The sequence below is a fragment of the Austrofundulus limnaeus genome, unplaced genomic scaffold (assembly GCF_001266775.1).
Source record: "Austrofundulus limnaeus strain Quisiro unplaced genomic scaffold, Austrofundulus_limnaeus-1.0 Scaffold204, whole genome shotgun sequence".
Classification (NCBI taxonomy): Eukaryota; Metazoa; Chordata; class Actinopteri; order Cyprinodontiformes; family Rivulidae; genus Austrofundulus; species Austrofundulus limnaeus.
In genome coordinates this window covers 675625-693983 of record NW_013952606.1, presented here as the reverse complement: position 1 = coordinate 693983, position 18359 = coordinate 675625, and the positions used below count along the sequence as shown (strand labels likewise).

At 40.7% G+C, this 18359-nt stretch overlaps 1 protein-coding gene across 5 annotated transcripts in view; it reads left to right on the top strand.

Annotated features, from left to right (window-relative positions):
- Positions 1-18359, top strand: part of LOC106524857 (kinesin-like protein KIF21A) — a 35770-nt gene that overhangs the window by 8674 nt on the left and 8737 nt on the right. For 2 of the 5 annotated variants that reach the window (XM_014018853.1, XM_014018851.1), the window contains exons 2-22: positions 2959-3181; positions 4722-4904; positions 5687-5836; positions 5933-6067; positions 6151-6315; positions 7255-7370; positions 7454-7649; positions 7719-7908; positions 7980-8043; positions 8127-8330; positions 9701-9748; positions 12421-12481; positions 12635-12746; positions 13845-14033; positions 14112-14311; positions 14388-14495; positions 14575-14643; positions 15913-16296; positions 16426-16620; positions 16698-16799; positions 16882-17047. In XM_014018853.1, coding sequence (XP_013874307.1) covers positions 2959-3181; positions 4722-4904; positions 5687-5836; positions 5933-6067; positions 6151-6315; positions 7255-7370; positions 7454-7649; positions 7719-7908; positions 7980-8043; positions 8127-8330; positions 9701-9748; positions 12421-12481; positions 12635-12746; positions 13845-14033; positions 14112-14311; positions 14388-14495; positions 14575-14643; positions 15913-16296; positions 16426-16620; positions 16698-16799; positions 16882-17047 — 3260 coding nt within the window. The remainder of the gene's footprint in view (positions 1-2958; positions 3182-4721; positions 4905-5686; positions 5837-5932; positions 6068-6150; positions 6316-7254; positions 7371-7453; positions 7650-7718; positions 7909-7979; positions 8044-8126; positions 8331-9700; positions 9749-12420; positions 12482-12634; positions 12747-13844; positions 14034-14111; positions 14312-14387; positions 14496-14574; positions 14644-15912; positions 16297-16425; positions 16621-16697; positions 16800-16881; positions 17048-18359) is intronic. The other 3 variants (XM_014018856.1, XM_014018854.1, XM_014018855.1) reach the window with 2 other exon arrangements.

The following is an 18359-nucleotide window of genomic DNA, read 5'->3' as shown; positions in this document are numbered from 1 at the left end:
GCACTGAGTTGCCGCCATGTGATTGGCTGATTAGAAATTAAGTGTTAACGAGCAGTTGGACAGGTGTACCTAATAAAATGGCCGGTGAGTGTACACTGTATATATACAGTATATACAGTATATGTATATATATGTACAGTAAATAACATCCTTTGATATATTTTCGTGACAACGCAGAATTCAGCTGAACCCACAGTTAACCTCGTTAGCTGAGAAACGTAATTCTCACTTCCTGTTACTCAGCAGCTAGAGGGGATGTTATTTAATTTATTTTTTGCTTGTAGCCTTAAATGCTGATTTGTTTGTTTTGATCTGGAGTTTTTATTTAATGCTGATGCAGACCGAGGCCTGGCTGCTTCTCTGGGAAGTCGTCTGATTGGCTGATGGAAAGCGGTGATGTCAGTGAGCTCTTTGGTCGTCTTTCAGAGCGTGACTCATCGCATTTAATCAAATAAGCAGAAACTCTCTTTATGTTGAATTCAGATTATATTAAAAATCTGAGCTCTAGTCTTATTATTATCAAACTATTTTTTATGCCGGTGATTTTTTTTTTTTTAGCTTTTAAAGTTCATAATAATCTGTAGTTTCTGTGACGTTCTCTTTCCCTCGGCTGTAATCGCAGTAATGAGCAGGATCCTAACAGGACTCGTCTCATGGYTCACAAAACCCCTTTGTGTGTGTAGCTAAATGTGTGTATTTTACTGAAATACGTGTACACAGACACAGTTTGTCAGCTTCTCTCTTTACTAAACRGTGCTAAAAGCAGCTTTTGTTTGCAGCTGAAAAAGTGTTTCTATAATCAGGTTTTCTGTTGCAGACGTCRAATAAAACATGCATTTATAATTTAATCTAAAATCATACTGTGCACTGAGGATAATTCTTATCATTCCCTGCAATGGGCTTAAATTATCAGACCAGACTGACRTGTTGAAAGGTTCAGATTACTCAAAGTGTTTGACTTTGGGGCTTCTGTTTTCTGCTCGCCTGAGTCTGAATGGACGCGTCAAGTGTTGATAAGTTCTTGGTGTTTGGGGGCGGCCTTGAAGTGCCAGAATGTGCAGATGAAGCATAAACACAGGATCAGCCCGTGAGGTAACAGCTCCACGGCGCTGACGGTAACTCTAAAGAAAACAGTGTTTTGGGTTAAATCCAAGCAGGAGATAATAGCAGCTGAAGTCAGTCGCTTAAACAAATAATCCATTCTCAGGACGTGATTCCTCGTCCTCTTATCTCTCAGCTGTTTATGTTTGCCTGAGCTTAACTGCATCGTAAAAGGAGCAAAGTTGTTTTAAAGAGAATGTAGATAGATTTTCYAAAAGAACAATAATCTGTTTGACTTGTTGCCCTCGCTGTGAGCGGCCATGAACGCCTCTGTTGTCACTCKGGATTAAACTTTCCTGTCAGGATTTTGGAAGGCGGCCAGCAGGGATTATTGTAAATCCAAACCATCAAACCGAAACACCGACGGCTGCCACCAACTAAACCTCTGAAAATAATCAGTTTAATGAGACAAACCTGACTTTGTTTCAGCTGCAGTCTCTATTTTTACTTTAACTATCATTCTCTTAGCTTTTAGCTACCATTTGAGCTACAGCTGATTGTAACTTTTGGCTATCGTTTAGCTACTTTTCTGTTAGCCACTCTTCTGCATCTTTTAGCTATTTTGCTATATTTGGCTTGTGTTATCTTTAGCTACATTTAGCTTTGGTTACTTTTAACTTCTGCCACTATTTTGTGATTCTAGTTACCATACTACGTTTTTTAGCTTTTAGCTACTGGTTTACTACTTTGAGCTACTGCTGAATGTAGCTTTTACCATTTTGCTGCTTTTGRCTTGTGCTACCTTTAGCTACCTTTAGCTTTTGTTACTTTAAGCATTTAGTTACCGTTTTTCTACTTTTAGCTGCCATTCCACTGAACTACTTGAAGTTACAGCTGATTGTAGCTTTTAGCTAAATTTTAGCTACTTATCAGCCACTATTCTGCACCTTCTAGCTACAGTTTTGTTACTTTAACTACTTCCAATTTTAGCTACCATTTGTGTTACCTTTAGTTACATCTAGCATTTGTTACTTGTAGCTTTTAGCTACTATTTTGCTGCTTTTCGCTGTCATTTCACCTTTTTAGCTTTAAGCTACTGATTTACTACTTTAAGCTAATGCTGATTTTGGCTTATTTTTTTGATCATTTTGCCATTTTGACCTATTAGCCACTATTCTGCATCTTTTAGCCACAGTTTTGTAGTTTTAGCTTCTGCTATTTTAAGGTTTTAGCTATCATTTTGTTAAATTTAGCTTCTGTTTTAGTTTTTAATTACTATTTTGCAGCTTTTAGCTAACTTTTTGTCTCTATAGCTACAATTGTGCCTTTTCAGTATCCATTTGATGTTTTTGGTTACTGGTTTGCTACTTTAGTTTCTGTTAATTTTAGCTTTTAGCTACCATTTTTGCTGCTTTAAGTTTCTGCCAATTTGTTGCTTTTAGCTATTCCTTTTCTTAGTGTTTACTTTGATCTACAGTTTTGTTCATTTTAGCTGATTTTGTCCATTTCAGCTGCTGTTCTGCTCGTTAAACTTGTTAAGTAAGTTTTAGCCTCTTCAGTAAATTTCAGCTGTCGTTCAGCTCTCACTGCGTTTTTGCAGCTAAGTGTAAATCTGAGTGAAAATCTGTCTTTCGCAGGTGTTTTTGTGCGTCTGGATGTGAAAGCTGCAGCAGAAAACGATCATAAGAAAGTGTTGTTTTTCCAAACAGAGCGGTTCTTTAATGAAACGCGGGGCGGGGCTGTTTGCTCTGTGGACGGAGGAAGTGTGTGTCTGCACCACACAAACACACACTCGCACAGTGGCAGCACTCATCTCCTACACCTGAGTGAAAACAGATGACTCAGGTTTGCTGCGTTGATGTTTTGAGGAAAATATTTTGGCGTAAAAGTTTAAGAATGATGTTTTGTCGTTCCCAGGATTCGTCCCCAGCTGGCCAAAGAGAAGATGGAGGGCTGTCACATCTGCACGTACGTGATGCCCGGAGAGCCGCAGGTGGTCCTGGGTAAAGACAAGGCCTTCACCTTTGACTTCGTCTTCGACATGGACGCTCAGCAGGACGCCGTCTACGACCACTGCACCGAGAAGCTAATCGAGGGCTGCTTCGAGGGCTACAACGCCACCATCTTTGCGTACGGACAGGTTTGTCTGCAGGCTGATCTGTCATTCTGACATCTTTCTGTTTGGTGACAAAGCTGCTTCAAGGATCCACAGACTCTTTAGCAAATACGCAGCTGTTTTTTTTTTTAATATCACGAGGATGGCCTACGTGTTCCAGCCTGCTCTCACCGCCACGGCTTCATATCAGCTCTGATAGATTAGCCTCAGGGGCGTTGATTACCTCATCAAAGCCAAATGAGATTAACCTCGTCTCATACCAGAACATGGAAGTGAACCGTGAGGTGAAAACCTGTCCTAGAGCTATTAAAACTCAAAAAATGTAGCGTGTTCAAGAGATGACACCATTAATGAATGTAGAAAATATTTTGAGCATCCAAATAATTCTCAAAGTCCTTGCAAAGGGAGATGTGCGCCTCAAACTGTGCTGCCACACGTCGTCTCTCTGCAGCAACACAGATTGTCCACATTTAAATCAGATGTTACTCAAGCGTCAGGAGCAAAACTCTACACTCATCTGCCGTTTTATTAAACGCTTGTTAGCAGAGGTGGCTAATCAGCTAATCACATGTAAATTAACGCTTTATTGTTGTTCAAACAAATATTTAAGTGACTTTGGTTTACAGGAAAAAAAACTTCAGTGAGATGATAAAAAGCAAACCTGCTGAATTTAATGGTTAGTGGTGGGCATGGTTCTGCTAGCTAACAGCGGAGCTAATTTCTCGTTTAGTAGTTTAGTTTTTTTCATTAACTTTGAAAACCGTTAGCGGACCAATTAGCTTTGCGCTAAACAGCAAGCTAGCATCAACAGGTTTGTGTCCCCTTAACTGGAAAGAGACGAAGACGTGTGACGCACACTGTCTTAATGGTTAGCGATTAGCTCTTAATGTTAGCTTCTGCTAATTTTTACTTGTTTTACGTTAGCTTCCTCTATTTAAACATTTTTTTTACATATTTAACATTAGCTTCTGCTATTTTTATGTTTTTTAAAGTGTTTTGCATTAGCAAAGCTATATTTTTTAGTTAGCTATGCTAATTTTTTGGTTAGCTGCGCTCACCACTGCTAATGCGGTTGTTTTCAGCAGCGTATTATTAGCACTAATTGTTCTGTGCGGTTTAGTAAAGCCAGCCGGAGTTAGCGATTTATTAAAAAAAACTGTTTTGGGACTGGACATTTTGGAGCTTGGCTGCTGTGTTCACAGTTGTCACAGACTTGTTGAGTCTGGTCTTTAAAGGGAAACAGAAAGGCTATTTCAATTTAGCGCCCCTTCTTTCAGCTCCCCCCCGTCGGCTCGTCTTCTTTCTGTTCATTATTCTCTCCTCAGAGACTCTTCCTGTGCTCCTGTCAGAGCCTTTCACAGGCTGCAGTGGAGACACACAAAGAGGACACAAACGATCACAGGTGTGGCCTTTTTAAACCAAGCAGCAGGATTCCCTTTTTATCACCATGGCGTCACTCATCTGATCCTCCCCCAAACTGCAGCGCCCCTACCTCTTTTTCATTCCCGAGTCTGAAAAAAATGCTTGTTTTCACATAAAAATGTTGACCTTTTTTTGCATCCAGACGGGTTCAGGTAAGACGTACACCATGGGAACCGGCTTCGACGTCAACATCGGCGAGGACGAGCTGGGCATCATCCCCCGCGCCGTCAACCACCTGTTCAGGGGCATCGAGGAGCGCAGGCGGGCCGCCACCGAGCTGGGCRGGCCCGTCCCCGAGTTCAAGATCAACGCTCAGTTCCTGGAGGTACGAGTCAAAGAGCTGAAACCACTTAAAGTGCCTGTGATGTGCCGATCCTTCAAATACAAAAAGTCAAAGAAAACRTCTTTAAACTTAAGAAAATCAGCATTGTACACATGATTTTACCCATTTTGTCACATAATTGGCCTGTTTTATTTCAAATTTGTCTCAGCCAAAGTAAAACAGGAAGTGACATCAAAGGGAAATTTGATAAAATAAACTCGCTGGTCTTTGTTTATTTAAACAAAATTATTTAAACTTTAACTCTTCTTCATCTCTCTTTGATAGCGACCAAAAATAATCTAAAGAAACATCAGATTCTTTTGAACTTGCCTCAGCAAAAAAGGAAACAGGAAGTGACATCAATGGGGAAATATTTTTAAAAAAGGAACTCTCTGGTCTTTGTTTATTGAAATAATATTGTTTAAATTTTAACTCCTTTTCATCTGTCCCTGATAGCGACTAAAAATAATCTAAAGAAACATCAGATTCTTCTCTACAGTCTGTTTTGTTAGTTATTGTAGCAACGCTCTGTTTACATGCAGACATTCCCCTTTGACATCACTTCCTGTTTCTTCACATGCAAATATCTCAACAACCGTTCATCTCAGCGACGTGAAATTAGTTTTGCAACATGTTATCAGTGTTATCATTCCAAAAATGCATTCATTTTTATTACAAAAATTAGATGTCACAGGCACTTTAAACTTAGTAATACGGTGGAGGTCAAAGGTCAGCAGAGGGTCATTAAAGAGCCTAGACGACGCCTTTTGATTGTTTCTTTTAAGCTGTACAACGAAGAAGTGCTGGACCTGTTCGACACGACTCGAGACCTGGAGGTCAGGAGGCAGAAATCAAACATCCGGATCCACGAGGACGGGAGCGGGGGCATCTACACGGTGGGGGTCAGCACCCGCACCGTGGCCTCAGCAGCCGAGGTCAGCGTTTACCGTCCCGCCAGTTTAATTTGAAGATATTTTCAGACCAATGTGTCGATGGTTGTCAGTGATCCGTCCCCTCCGCCTCTCCTCCAGATGATGCAGTGTCTGAAGCTCGGCGCTCTGTGCCGCACCACGGCCAGCACTCAGATGAACGTCCAGAGCTCGCGCTCCCACGCCATCTTCACCATCCACCTCTGCCAAGTCCGGGTCTGCGCCCCCGACAACAACGTAGGTCCCTCAGACCTTCAGGCCTGCCTGAAACTCTTCACCGTGTCACAAACCTTAGCGTCTGTCCTCGTTCTCTCATCCAGGACAACGTAACCGATAACCGCCTGGCCGGCGACGCGGAGATGAACGAGTTTGAGACGCTGACGGCCAAGTTTCACTTTGTGGAYCTGGCTGGTTCCGAGAGACTGAAGAGAACCGGAGCTACAGGAGACCGAGCCAAAGAGGGCATCTCTATAAACTGTGGACTGGTGAGCAGAGTTGTGAAGTAACTAAGTACAAATACTTTCTTACTGTACTTAAGTAGAATTTTTGAGTATCTGTACTTTACTTGAGTAATTATTTTTCAGCCTACTTTTTACTTCTACTYCTTACATTTTTAAAAAAGGCAAGAAGTAGAAAGTTGTTACTTTTATTTCATTTTTACTTGTTCTCATTCCAGCTTGTTATTATAAAACATAAATACTATCCATATAAACTGAGCCTCYTAGATAGAGTGAATTTAACTGTGGTTGAATGAGAAGTATAAATATATAAAACTCTGATAGTGTATTAGTTTGTACACAAACAAATCATGTCACACTCCAGCAGGACAGAATCATTCAAATCAAAGGACTGTACTTAAGAAGTATTTGTATTTCATGAATTATATTACTGTATTTGGCCTCAGCCCTCAGATAGATTTTCATTATGTAGAAAAGTTTTGAGCAGCCTTGATATATGTATATAAACTGAAACAGCTGGACTAGTGCATCCTAAATTTAACATAATTATTTTAATACAACAGTCATTTCTGCACTGTTTGAGGAGGTCACCTCCTAATAAATGTCATTACAGAAAATCTAACTGCTCATTTTAAATCAATACTTTGACTTTTAATACTTAAGTACAAAAAATATCCGATACATTAAGACTTTTACTCAAGTAATATTCCTAAAGGAGACTTTAACTTTTACCAAAGTAATTTTTTGGTAAAATACTTGTACCTTTACTCATGTATCACTTTGTGGTAGTTTATACAACACTGCTAGTGAGGAAAAAAAAGTGAAACAAACTGAACTTTAATGAAAAAGCAGCTGGAGTCTCACTGTGGAGACTTTAGTTGAGCGAGAGAGACCCCCTGCTGGACAGATTGAGAATTACACCTAATTAATTTTTTATTATTTTGACTTTTTAATGTCGTATCTCAGCTCGCCCTGGGGAATGTCATCAGTGCCCTGGGAGACAGAAGTAAACGCTCGACCCACGTGCCTTACAGAGACTCCAAACTCACCCGGCTCCTGCAGGACTCGCTGGGCGGCAACAGGTTTTGCGTGGCTGTATAATAAAAAACGCTGTTACTTTTTTTGCATTTCCTAATTTTTTTTCCCACTTTTCTAATTTCTCAAGCCAAACGGTGATGATCGCCTGCATCAGCCCGTCAGACCGGGACTTCATGGAGACACTGAACACCCTGAAGTACGCCAACCGGGCTCGYAACATCAAGAACAAGGTGCTGGTGAACCAGGACCGAGCCAGCCAACAGATCAGCGCCCTGAGGACCGAGATCGCCCGGCTGCAGATGGAGCTGATGGAGTACCGGACGGTGAGCGGTTCTCCGGTTATTAACCGGAGAGGGTTTTTATGACGCCTGACTGTCCTTTTCCACGCTCAGGGGAAGCGTGTGGTAGGCGAGGACGGCATGGAGGGCATCAACGACCTGGTCCACGAGAACTCCATGTTGCAGACRGAGAACAACAACCTGAGAGTGAGGGTGAAGGCCATGCAGGAGACCATCGACGCCCAGAGGAGCAGGCTGACGCAGRTCCTCAGTGAGCAGGCCAACCAGGTCCTGGCCCGAGCCGGTACGTCTCCGCCGTCCGGGTGTTGTTCCAGAACGCTCCAGATGTCTTCACGCTTCTTCCTCTGCGTGTAGGTGAGGGCAACGAAGAGATCGGGAACATGATCCAGAACTACATCAAAGAAATCGAGGAGCTCAGGTGAGGAAAGAGCGGCCATGTTGTTTTTATTTACTGGACATTCACTGAACCACTGAGAGTTTTCAAACAAAAACATCCCTCAGAGCCAAGCTCCTGGAGAGCGAGGCCGTGAGCGAGAACCTGAGGAAGAATCTGTCCCGCGCCGCCACCCGCTCCTCGCTGTACGGSAGCCCCGCCTCTTTCTCCTCGGCCCTCTTCGCTCCAGAGAAGGAGGCCAGCGACGTCATCGAGATGGCCAAGAAGGACCTGGAGAAACTCAAGAAGAAGGAGAARAAGAAGAAAAAGAGGTGGGGAGCGTTTCGCCTTCGAACGTCGCCTATTTAATGCTGACTCAGCGTTTATTTACTGCCCTTTCTCACCACTTTAGCTAACGTTGTGCTACTTTAGTTAGCTCACTCAGGAGCTGGTTGACATTTTGTAACTTATCATTTTGGCTACTGCTCTGCTACTTGTAGTGTTCAGCTAGTCATTTTCTGCTTTTAGCTCTTAGCTTCCATTTTGTTACTATTCACTTTTAGCTAGCCTTTTGCTGCTCTAACTACATTTTGCTTTTAGCTACAGTTCTTTTAATTTTAGCTAAAAGTGTCTAAAGACTAGCTAGAAGCTAAAATGAGGGAAAGGTTTGCAAATGCTCGCCTTTAGCTTGTTTACCTTTTAAGCTAAAAGTAGCTCTGCTGCCTTTAAAGGTTAGCTATGCTTTGCTTCATCTGGCTAGCATTTTGCTACTTTTGTGTGGAAGCTAATCTTTTACTGCTTTTAGCTTCTAGCTTTCATCTTGCTATGTTTAGCTTTGAGCTTTTGCAACGTTTAGCTTTTATTTAGCCTCCAGACTTTTTGTTACACTGAACGTTTAGCTAGCGTATGGCTTCAACTAGCTTCTTGCTACTTTTAGCAACCATTTTGATACTTTAGGCCTGTTTTGACTATTAGCTTTCAGTCTTTATAGCTCTCAGCTAATGTTTTGCTATTTGTAGCTCTTAGCTGCCTTTCTGTTACTTTTCATTTTTAGCTAATCTTACCCATTTTTCATTTTAGCTGCTCTTCTCTTTTTCACGTTTAGTCTTTTGCTACATTTAGCTTTTAGCTACCTTTCTGCTAATTATAGCTTTTACTTTAACTTTGCATATTTTTTTCCTTTTAGCTTAACACATTTAGCTACTTTTAGCTTAAACCTAGCCTTCTGCTGCTTTTATCATATGCTTTGCTTCATCTAGCTAGCATTTTGCTACTTTTGAGTTGAAGCTAATCTTTTACTGCTTTTGCTTCTAGCTGTCATCTTCCTAGGTTTAGCTTTGAGCAAGGCTTTTAGTTTTGTTTAGCCTTCTGTTTATATGCTACATTTAACCTTTAGCTAGCTATTTTGCTTCAGCTAGCCTCTTGCTACTTTTGTCAACCATTTTGCTACTTTTAGCTTTGATTTAGAGCTGCGCTAATTTTGGCTTGTACGTAGCGTCCTGTTTCTTTTATCTTGAACACCTCAGTTTCAGCTTCGTCAGCAGATTTCAGCAGTGACTCAGCATTTCTTCTGTTCTTACAGTTTGCTGTTGAAGCTGTGTTTCTGTGTGAGGAGCACATTTAGCCTGACTCAGTCTCTGTCCTCAATCTGTCCCAAACATGTTCCCGTTAACCCTCCTCGTCTCCGTCCGTCTCTCTGAAGGCTGAGGCGATTCGAGGAGAGTCAGGCCCGCGAGGTTGAGCTCGCCAGGTTTGCTACGTTGAGACTAATAAACCCAGCAGCTGGGCTCCGATTTCTAACCACAAATCCTCAGAACTAACCCACCCAGTCTGCACCTGCAGGTGGTCCCACTCCTGAAGGGAAGCAGATTCTTTCAGCAGCTCTTCTAATCCAACGGGTCCTCCTTTTTACTGCAAACTGAAGAATGCTGATTTAATTTAACTATTAGGTCAAAATTGTCAGCCCTCTTTATAAAGTCAAATTAAACTTACTTCAGTTGTTTATACAATGAACATAATTTATTGTATAAATGTTCAGGCGTTCTGAGGGGGCTAAAAGTTTTGGCCTTGTCTTTATACAGCGGGTAAAATAAGTATTGAACACGTCACCATTTTTCTCAGTAAATATATTACTAGAGGTGCTAATGACATGAAATTTTCACCAGATGTTGGTAACAACCCAAGTGATCCATACATACAAAGAAATCAAACCATAAWTGTCCAGAAATGAAGTTATTTGTAATAATGTGGAATGGCACAGGGAAAAAGTATTGAACACACTTACTGAAATTTATCTAATACTTTATACAAAAGCCTTTGTTGTCAATGACAGCTTCAAGACGCCTCCTGTATGGAGAAACTAGTGGCATGCATTGCTCAGGTGTGATTTTGGCCCATTCTTCCACACAAACAGTCTTCAAATCTTGAAGGTTTCGTGGACCTCTTCTATGAACTCTGATCTTTAGTTCTTTCCATAGATTTTCTGTTGGATTCAGGTCAGGTGATTGGCTGGGCCATTCCAGCAGCTTTAGTTTCTTTCTCTGAAACCAACTGAGAGTTTCCTTGGCTTTGTGTTTGGGCTCATTGTCTTGCTGAAATGTCCAGCCACGTTTCATCTTCATCATCCTGGTAGATGGAAGCAGATTTTTATCAAGAATGTCTCTGTACATTTTTCCACTCATCCTTCCTTCAATTATTTGAAGTTTGCCAGTACCATATGCTGAAAAACAGCCCCACACCATGATGTTCCCACCTCCAAACTTCACTGTTGGTATGGTGTTTTTGGGCTGATGTGCAGTGCCATTTGACCTCCAAACATGATGTGTATTCTGGCATCCAAACAGTTCAATGTTGGTCTCATCTGACCAGACTATATTCTCCCAGTATTACACAGGCTTGTTTAAATGTTGTGCAGCAAACTTTAAAGGAGCTTCAACATGCTGTTTCTTCAGCAGTGGAGTCTTGCGTGGTGAGCGTGCATACAGGCCATGGTGGTTCAGTGCATTACTTATTGTTTTCTTTGAAACAATCGTACCTGCTAATTCCAGGTCTTTCTGAAGCTCTCCACAAGTGGTCCTTGGCTCTTGGACAACTCTTCTGATAATTCTTTTCACTCCTCTGTCAGAAATCTTGTGAGGAGCACCTGGTCGTGGTCGGTTTATGGTGAAATAATGTTCTTTCCACTTCTGAATTATGGCCCCAACAGTGCTCACTGGAACCTTCAGAAGTTTAGACATTCTTCTGTAACCGATGCCATCATTATGCTTTGCAACAATAAGGTTGTGAAGGTCTTGAGAGAGCTCTTTACTTTTACCCATCATCAGATGGTTCTTGTGTGATACCTGGCCATCATTTGGGACTGAACCAGCTGATATTAACTTGCACTGACAAGGGGCAGGCTTGCTTTCTAATTACTGAGAGAGTTCAGCTGGTGTCTTGGCTTTCCATGCCTTTTTACACCTCCCTTTCTTCATGTGTTCAATACTTTTTCCCTGTGCCATTCCACATTATTACAAATAACTTCATTTCTGGACATTTATGGTTTGATTTCTTTGTATGTATGGATCACTTGGGTTGTTACCGACATCTGGTGAAAATTTCATGTCATTTGCACCTCTAGTAATATATTTACTGAGAAAAATGTTGACGTGTTCAATACTTATTTTACCTGCTGTATATTAAAGGAATAGCAGTCTGTTGTCTTACAGGTTGTAGATGGCTACCAACAGTTCATAATAAAAAAAAAATTTATACTGGTATCATTTTAAGACACCAACAATCCACGTTTGTTTTTTCTGACTCGGCTAATTAGGCAAAATGCTAACTAGCGATTAGCTCATAATTTGTCCAGTCCAGTAAACAAGTTGAAAACCCTAACCATGCTAAAATCAGCCTAAAACAGTGTCATTCTTAACACTCCTGTAGCAGCTGATACGAAAGCTGTCTAATTAACCTGGCCGCACCGCAAGTGCTACAGCTAGCTGSTGCTGTCTCCAATCGTGTAACGTAATTTTTGGGACAGGAGTTGTTTCTTGACTGCAGGAACCCTGGATTGGATAAAATCGATAAGCTAACTAGCCGTTAGCTTGTGTTTTTCASCAGATTTGAACTCTGTTAACAGCTATCTACAACAGGTAAGACATTGTTTGAAACCTTTCTGCCTTTTTCAGAAGATCTGGACTGTTATTTTAAGGCTGAAATTATGACTTTGTTGTGAAGTGATTCTTTATGATGACACAAAGGTTTTCTTTCTCCTGTCTGATTTATGGTGTCTTCAGTGAAATCATTTATTAATCAACACTGAGCTCTGATCCTGAACTGATGAGGCATCTGATTATATGCATGTTTTTTTATAAATCATAAGTTAAAACACAAATTTAACTCTTCAGTTTCTGGCAGCTAAATCTGTTTTCCTTCTTTTAGCGCCGTTAAAGAGGAAATCCCAGACAACGACCAAGAGAGAGGCAACGAGGAGGCAGAAGGGGTAGGTGGGAATGAGCTGTGGGTGATTTGCTGYGGCGGCCATCTTGAATCAAGTTGTATTTTTAAAGTCTGTGTAGTAACTCGATGTTTTTCTAACAAAACAAAAATAATCAATAAGCTTTTAGCTTCAGATCAGTTTTTGTTCATCCTGCAGGAGGGCAGCGGCCACGAGGACGGCGAAGACGCAGACGGAGAAGATGAGGACTTCGAGCTGGAAGGAGACGAAACATCTGATGAGTCCGACTCTGAAGAACTGGATGAAAAAGGTAGAACTAAAAAAAAAACCAACAAATTCTGAGGGATAAATGAAAAAGAACAGTTGGAGGAAAAGAAGCAGAAAGCTAGCTAAAAGCAAAATGCTACATAAATGCTAAAAAGCAACAAAAGACTAGCTAAAGGTAGCAAAACTATCACTATAAGCATATATGGGTAAGCTAAAAGTAGCTAAAGGCTTGTTGAAACTAAAAAATATATAACTAAGTAAAAAAACATTAGCTATAAGGTAAAGCAGCTAAAGTAGCTAAAATGTAAAAGTATTAAAAGGCTAAACAAAGGCCAAAACTATTAAAATGTTAGCTATAAAGCAGTTTGCTAAAAACTAAAGTATAAAGGCTAGCCAGAAGCTAAGAGGATCAAGTCTGACTAAATGATTCATGTGACCAAAGTCAAAAATAGTGCAACGATTGATAAAAGCTAAAATAGCAAAACAATAGTTAAAAGGAGTAAAAGAACAGCTTAAAATGTCAAAAAGCTAGCTAATAGCTAAAAATATTAAATTGCAAGCAAAAAGCTGAAAATAACAAAGGATGGATTAAAAGTATTGAAAAGCTAAAAAACTAAAATACGAACTGAAAGTAATAAAAGGCTAGCTAAACATGGGAAATACTAGCTAAATGTAGCAAAAGGCTAGTTAAAAGTATCAAAATCTACCTAAAAGCTAAAAACACTAAAACAATAACTGAAAGTAATAAAAGGCTAGCTAAACATTGGGAAATGCTAGCCAAAAGTAGCACAAGGTTTGCTAAAAGCTAAAGTAGCATTGTAAATAAGTATCAAAAGACTTTGTACAAGCTAAAAATATTAGAATGTAAGCTAGAAGCTAAATGTATGATAAGGCTGGCTAGATAAAACTTATAATTATCTTTCAAAGAAAATAATGTTTTTAATGAACCAAATACATTTTAATGCATTTTAAGGGAGAAGTGTTCATAAAAAGGACATTTTTTGAAAAATATGGAAGTTAAAAAACCAGAGGTTGTAGCAGCCATCTCCTGATGATAAGTGTACAAAACTGCAGGAGTCATCAGTTTTTGACCATCATTTCCCAGACGGTCACAGAGTCAGCTGATTGTGTTTGTGTGCAGAAAACGTCCAGGCCGATCTGGCCAACATCACCTGTGAGATCGCCATCAAGCAGAAGCTGATCGACGAGCTGGAGAACAGCCAGCGGCGCCTCCACACCCTCAAACAGCAGTACGAGCAGAAGCTGATGATGCTGCAGAACAGGATCCGAGACACGCAGCTGGAGAGGGACAAAGTGCTGCACAATATGGGTGAAAGCAGAAATCTGTGCTGATTAATATCTGCCTTCAAATAGTTCATTGATTTACTCTTCCTCTCTGTAACTCCAGGTTCAGTGGAGTCGGGAACCGAAGAAAAGGCCAAAAAGATAAAGGTGGAGTACGAGAAGAAACTGAGCTTCATGAACAAGGAGCTGCAGAAGCTCCAGGCGGCTCAGAAGGAGCACGCCCGCCTCCTGAAGAACCAGTCCCAGTACGAGAAGCAGCTCAGGAAGCTCCAGCAGGACGTGACGGAGATGAAGAAGGCTAAAGTAGAGTCGTTTTTACACAAACACATTTTCTGCCAGAGTTCGTTTTAACTCCTGCTGTTCTGCGTTCCACCACCAGGTGGCGCTGATGCGTCAGATGAAGGAGCAGCAGGAGAGGAGCAGGGCCACAGAGACCAGGAGGAACAGAGAGATTGCCTCTCTGAAGAAGGAGCAGCGCAGAGCAGAGGCAAGAAGGGTTTAAATACTCAAAGAAAATGTACGTATTTATACATAACAAATATTTAAGTCCTTCTTTGTCGCTTCAGCATCAACTGAAGCAGCTGGAGGCCCAGAAGAGACAACAAGAGCTGATCCTCCGCAGGAAGAATGAAGAGGTGAATCAGTTCGTCCTTTAAGAAGAGCTAAAACTGTGACAAACTCAAGCTAAAACCACTAGCTAAAACTATCGAAAGGCTAGTTAACTGTATCTAAAACAATAACTAAAAGTTCACATTTATACAACAATACAAGCTAAAAGTAGTCCAGCTGTTGCTTAAAAAAGCAAAGAACTACTTAAAATTAGCGTGTTAAGGCTAAAAGCTAYAAGTAACAAAACACTAGCTAAAATTATAAAAAGGCTAAAAGTAACTAAAACATTAGTCTAAATTTGAAAGTAGCTGAACTGTGAATAAAAGTGGCACAAGACTTGGTAAAAGCTGAATATTGCATATAAACGCTAAAAGCTAATTAACAAAACACTAGCTAAAAAAATCTAACTGGTAACCAAAACAACTAAAAGATCAAGTTTCATAATAAGACAAGCTAAAAAATTTTCAATAGTGGCTAAAAAACAATAAAAAGCTACCTAAAAGCAATAAGTCGTGTATGTAGGTAAAATGCTAAATTACCAAAACACTAGCTAAAATACCAAAAAATAGTTTAAATTCAAAGTAACTAAAATGATGACTAAAATTCATACAGTAAGATGAACTAAAAGTCGTCCAATTAGGCTAAAATTAACTAAATGCTAGCTACAATTAGCATTAGGCCGGCTAAAAGCTGACTGTAGCAAAAGTCTTGCTAAAAGCACAAAAAAACATTAGCTTAAAGTTAAAAGTAGCAGAAATGTTGATAAAAGCAGCAAAAGACTAAGTAAAGTAAAGTAGTTGAATGGTACCTAAATGAAGCAAAAGCTAAAAAACAACTAAAACATTAAAAGCTAAAAGTATCAAAAACCACAGCTAAAATTAAAAGTAGCAGAATGCTAGCTACAAGTAGCTAAAGTCTAGTTAAAAGCAAACATTTAAGAACATTAGGTAAAAGTTTGACGTAGCAGAACTGTAGATAAAATTAGCAAAGGATGAGCTAAAAGTATTCCAGTGGTAGCTTAAAAAAGGAAAAAAGCTAAAAATCGTACATCAATGCAAAAAGCTAAAAGTAGCAAAAGGTAGCTAAAAACAGCAGACTGCTAGGCAAAGGTTTAATCAATAATGATTGCTAACAGTAAATGGTGCACAGCTTATTGCACGTTTTTAAAGCACTGATTTAATTTTATTTTATTTCCAATGAGCATATCTGTGGGCAGTGGGGGCACAGCGTGTTGGAGCTGCACAGCGTCGGCACAATAAGTGGGTTCAGATCTGGTCCTGTGGTCCTGTCTGCAGGTGACGGCTCTGAGGCGACAGGTCAGACCCACGTCTGGGAAGGTGAGCAGGAAGGTGAGCTCACCTGAGTCTCTCCAGGAGCCTTCACAGAGAGGAAACCCTGGACGGCTGCAGTCATCGGGTCCGAGCGCTTCCAACGGAACCAGGTACGGCTGTGGAAACACGCAGCGCGTCCAACACACACACACACACACACACGCTGGCTTCAAGAGCGCTGACAGAGTTCCTCTTCCTGTTAGGAGTTCCCACGTTCGGAGGGGAAACGTTTACCACAACAGAACCGCCCGCACCAAGTGGCAGTCTTTGGAGAGGCGTGTCAGTGACATCATCATGCAGAGGATGACCATCTCCAACATGGAGACGGATATGAACCGCCTGCTGAAGGTAAAACAAGATTATTGTGAGGAATCTCTTTAAAATATCAATAATTTTTTAATTAATTATTTATTTATTTTAATTTAAAAAAAATCAATAAATTGCATGTTTACCTTTTGTTCCTGGCCCTTTCTCCAGCAACGGGAGGAGCTGACCCGGCGGAAGGAGCGTCTGTCCAGGAAGAGGGRCAAGATGGCGGTGGACGGCGCGGACGCCGAGCGCTCGCTGGCTTCCCTGAACGAGGAGCTGGAGTCTCTGAGCGCCAACGTGGACTACATCAACGACAGCATCGCCGACTGCCAGGCCAACATCATGCAGATGGAGGAGGCCAAGGTGAGCTATAATCACCATAAAGGTTTATTTTACGTCGACTGAATTTCTGTTGAATCTGTTGCTTTTCTGGATCACAGGAGGAAGGAGACCCCGCGGATGTCTCTGCTGTCATCAGCTCCTGCAACTTATCAGAAGCTCGATTCCTGCTGGACAGTTTTATGAACATGGCCATCAATAAGGTAGCTGGAGTCACTGATGAACAGGTGGAAGTCATAGCATCGCGGTAAGACAGGAATCTAAACCCCTCCCGTTCGCCGTCAGGGTCTGCAGGCGGCTCAGAAAGACTCCCAGCTGAAGGTGATGGAGGGCCGGCTGAAGCAGACCGAGATAAACAGCGCCACCCAGAACCAGCTGCTCTTCCACATGCTGAAGGAGAAGGCTGAGATCAACCCGGAGCTGGACGCCCTGCTGTGCAGCGCTCTGCAAGGTGGGACCTGAACCCTGACGTCAAGCTCTTCGTCTTCATCACTGATCCAATCATCTTCGTTTACTTAACCGAGAGGCTGCGCTTTAGCTAGCAGGCTTCGGTTTCTTCAGTATATCTGAAGAAAAAACACAAAAGAAATCATAATGTATTCAGGGGCGAAGCCAGAGGGGTGGCAAGTGCATTTTCTAAACCACTGAATGAATATAAAGGAACAATTCCACCACACCAAATATTAGCTCTATATTTATAAAATACTAGCTTAATTAGCCGTTTGAATTTAGCTTTGGTAGACATCATGGATTCCTTTAGTTGGTTTTAGAATCTGTTGGGCATCACTCTCAGCTACCACCACACTAAATTTCAGCTTAATATCTCTAAAAGCTTCAAATTTAAATTTCAAAATCACATGGGGATTGCTTTTGGCTAGCACCTTGCCAAATTTCAGCTACATATTTCTAAAAAAAATGGCTGAGGTGTCCCACTATTTGAAATTAGCTTTGGTGGCCATCTTGGATTTTGTGTTTACATTCATATTTTATTGAAGATTATTCCTGGCTACCACTATTTACGTTTTCAGATGTGTTTAATGTCTTAATTATAGACTTTTGTAATATTAGCATTAGCGGTTAGCTTAAATTGAGACTGGTGATCCTTTATTGCAACATCATAATAAATTTTAACCCTGTTTAGTCGTAAAATGGTTTAATTATAGCTCTTTGTAACGTTAGCATTAGCAGTTAGCTTAAATTGGGACTAGCGATCTTTCCTCGCTAAACCACAACAAAGTTTAGCTCAATTAGTCGTAAAATGTCTGATTGTAACATTAGCGGTTAGCTGAAAATGAGACTAGCGATCATTCTTGGCTACACCACAACAAATTTTAACTCATTTTAGTTGTAAAATGGTTGAGTTATAGCCCTTTGTAAATTAGCAGTAGCAGTTAGCTTAAATTGAGACTGGCGATCCTTCTTTGCAACATCACAATAAGTTTTAAACCTGTTTAGTCATAAAATGGCTGATTAGCATTAGCAGTTAGCTTAAATTGGAACTAGCAGTTCTTCTTGGCTACACCACAACAAATTTTAACAAAGTTTAGTAATAAAATCGTTGAATTATACCTCTTTATAACATTAGCGGTTAGCTTAAATTGGATCTAGCGATTATTCTGGGGTACACCACAACAAATTTTAGCACCTTAAGTTGTAAAATGACTGAATTATAACCATTTAAAATGAGCTGTGGTGGCCATCTTAAATTTTTAAATCTATGACAATTTTCTTTATTTATATGTACCCCCAGACAACATCTTGGC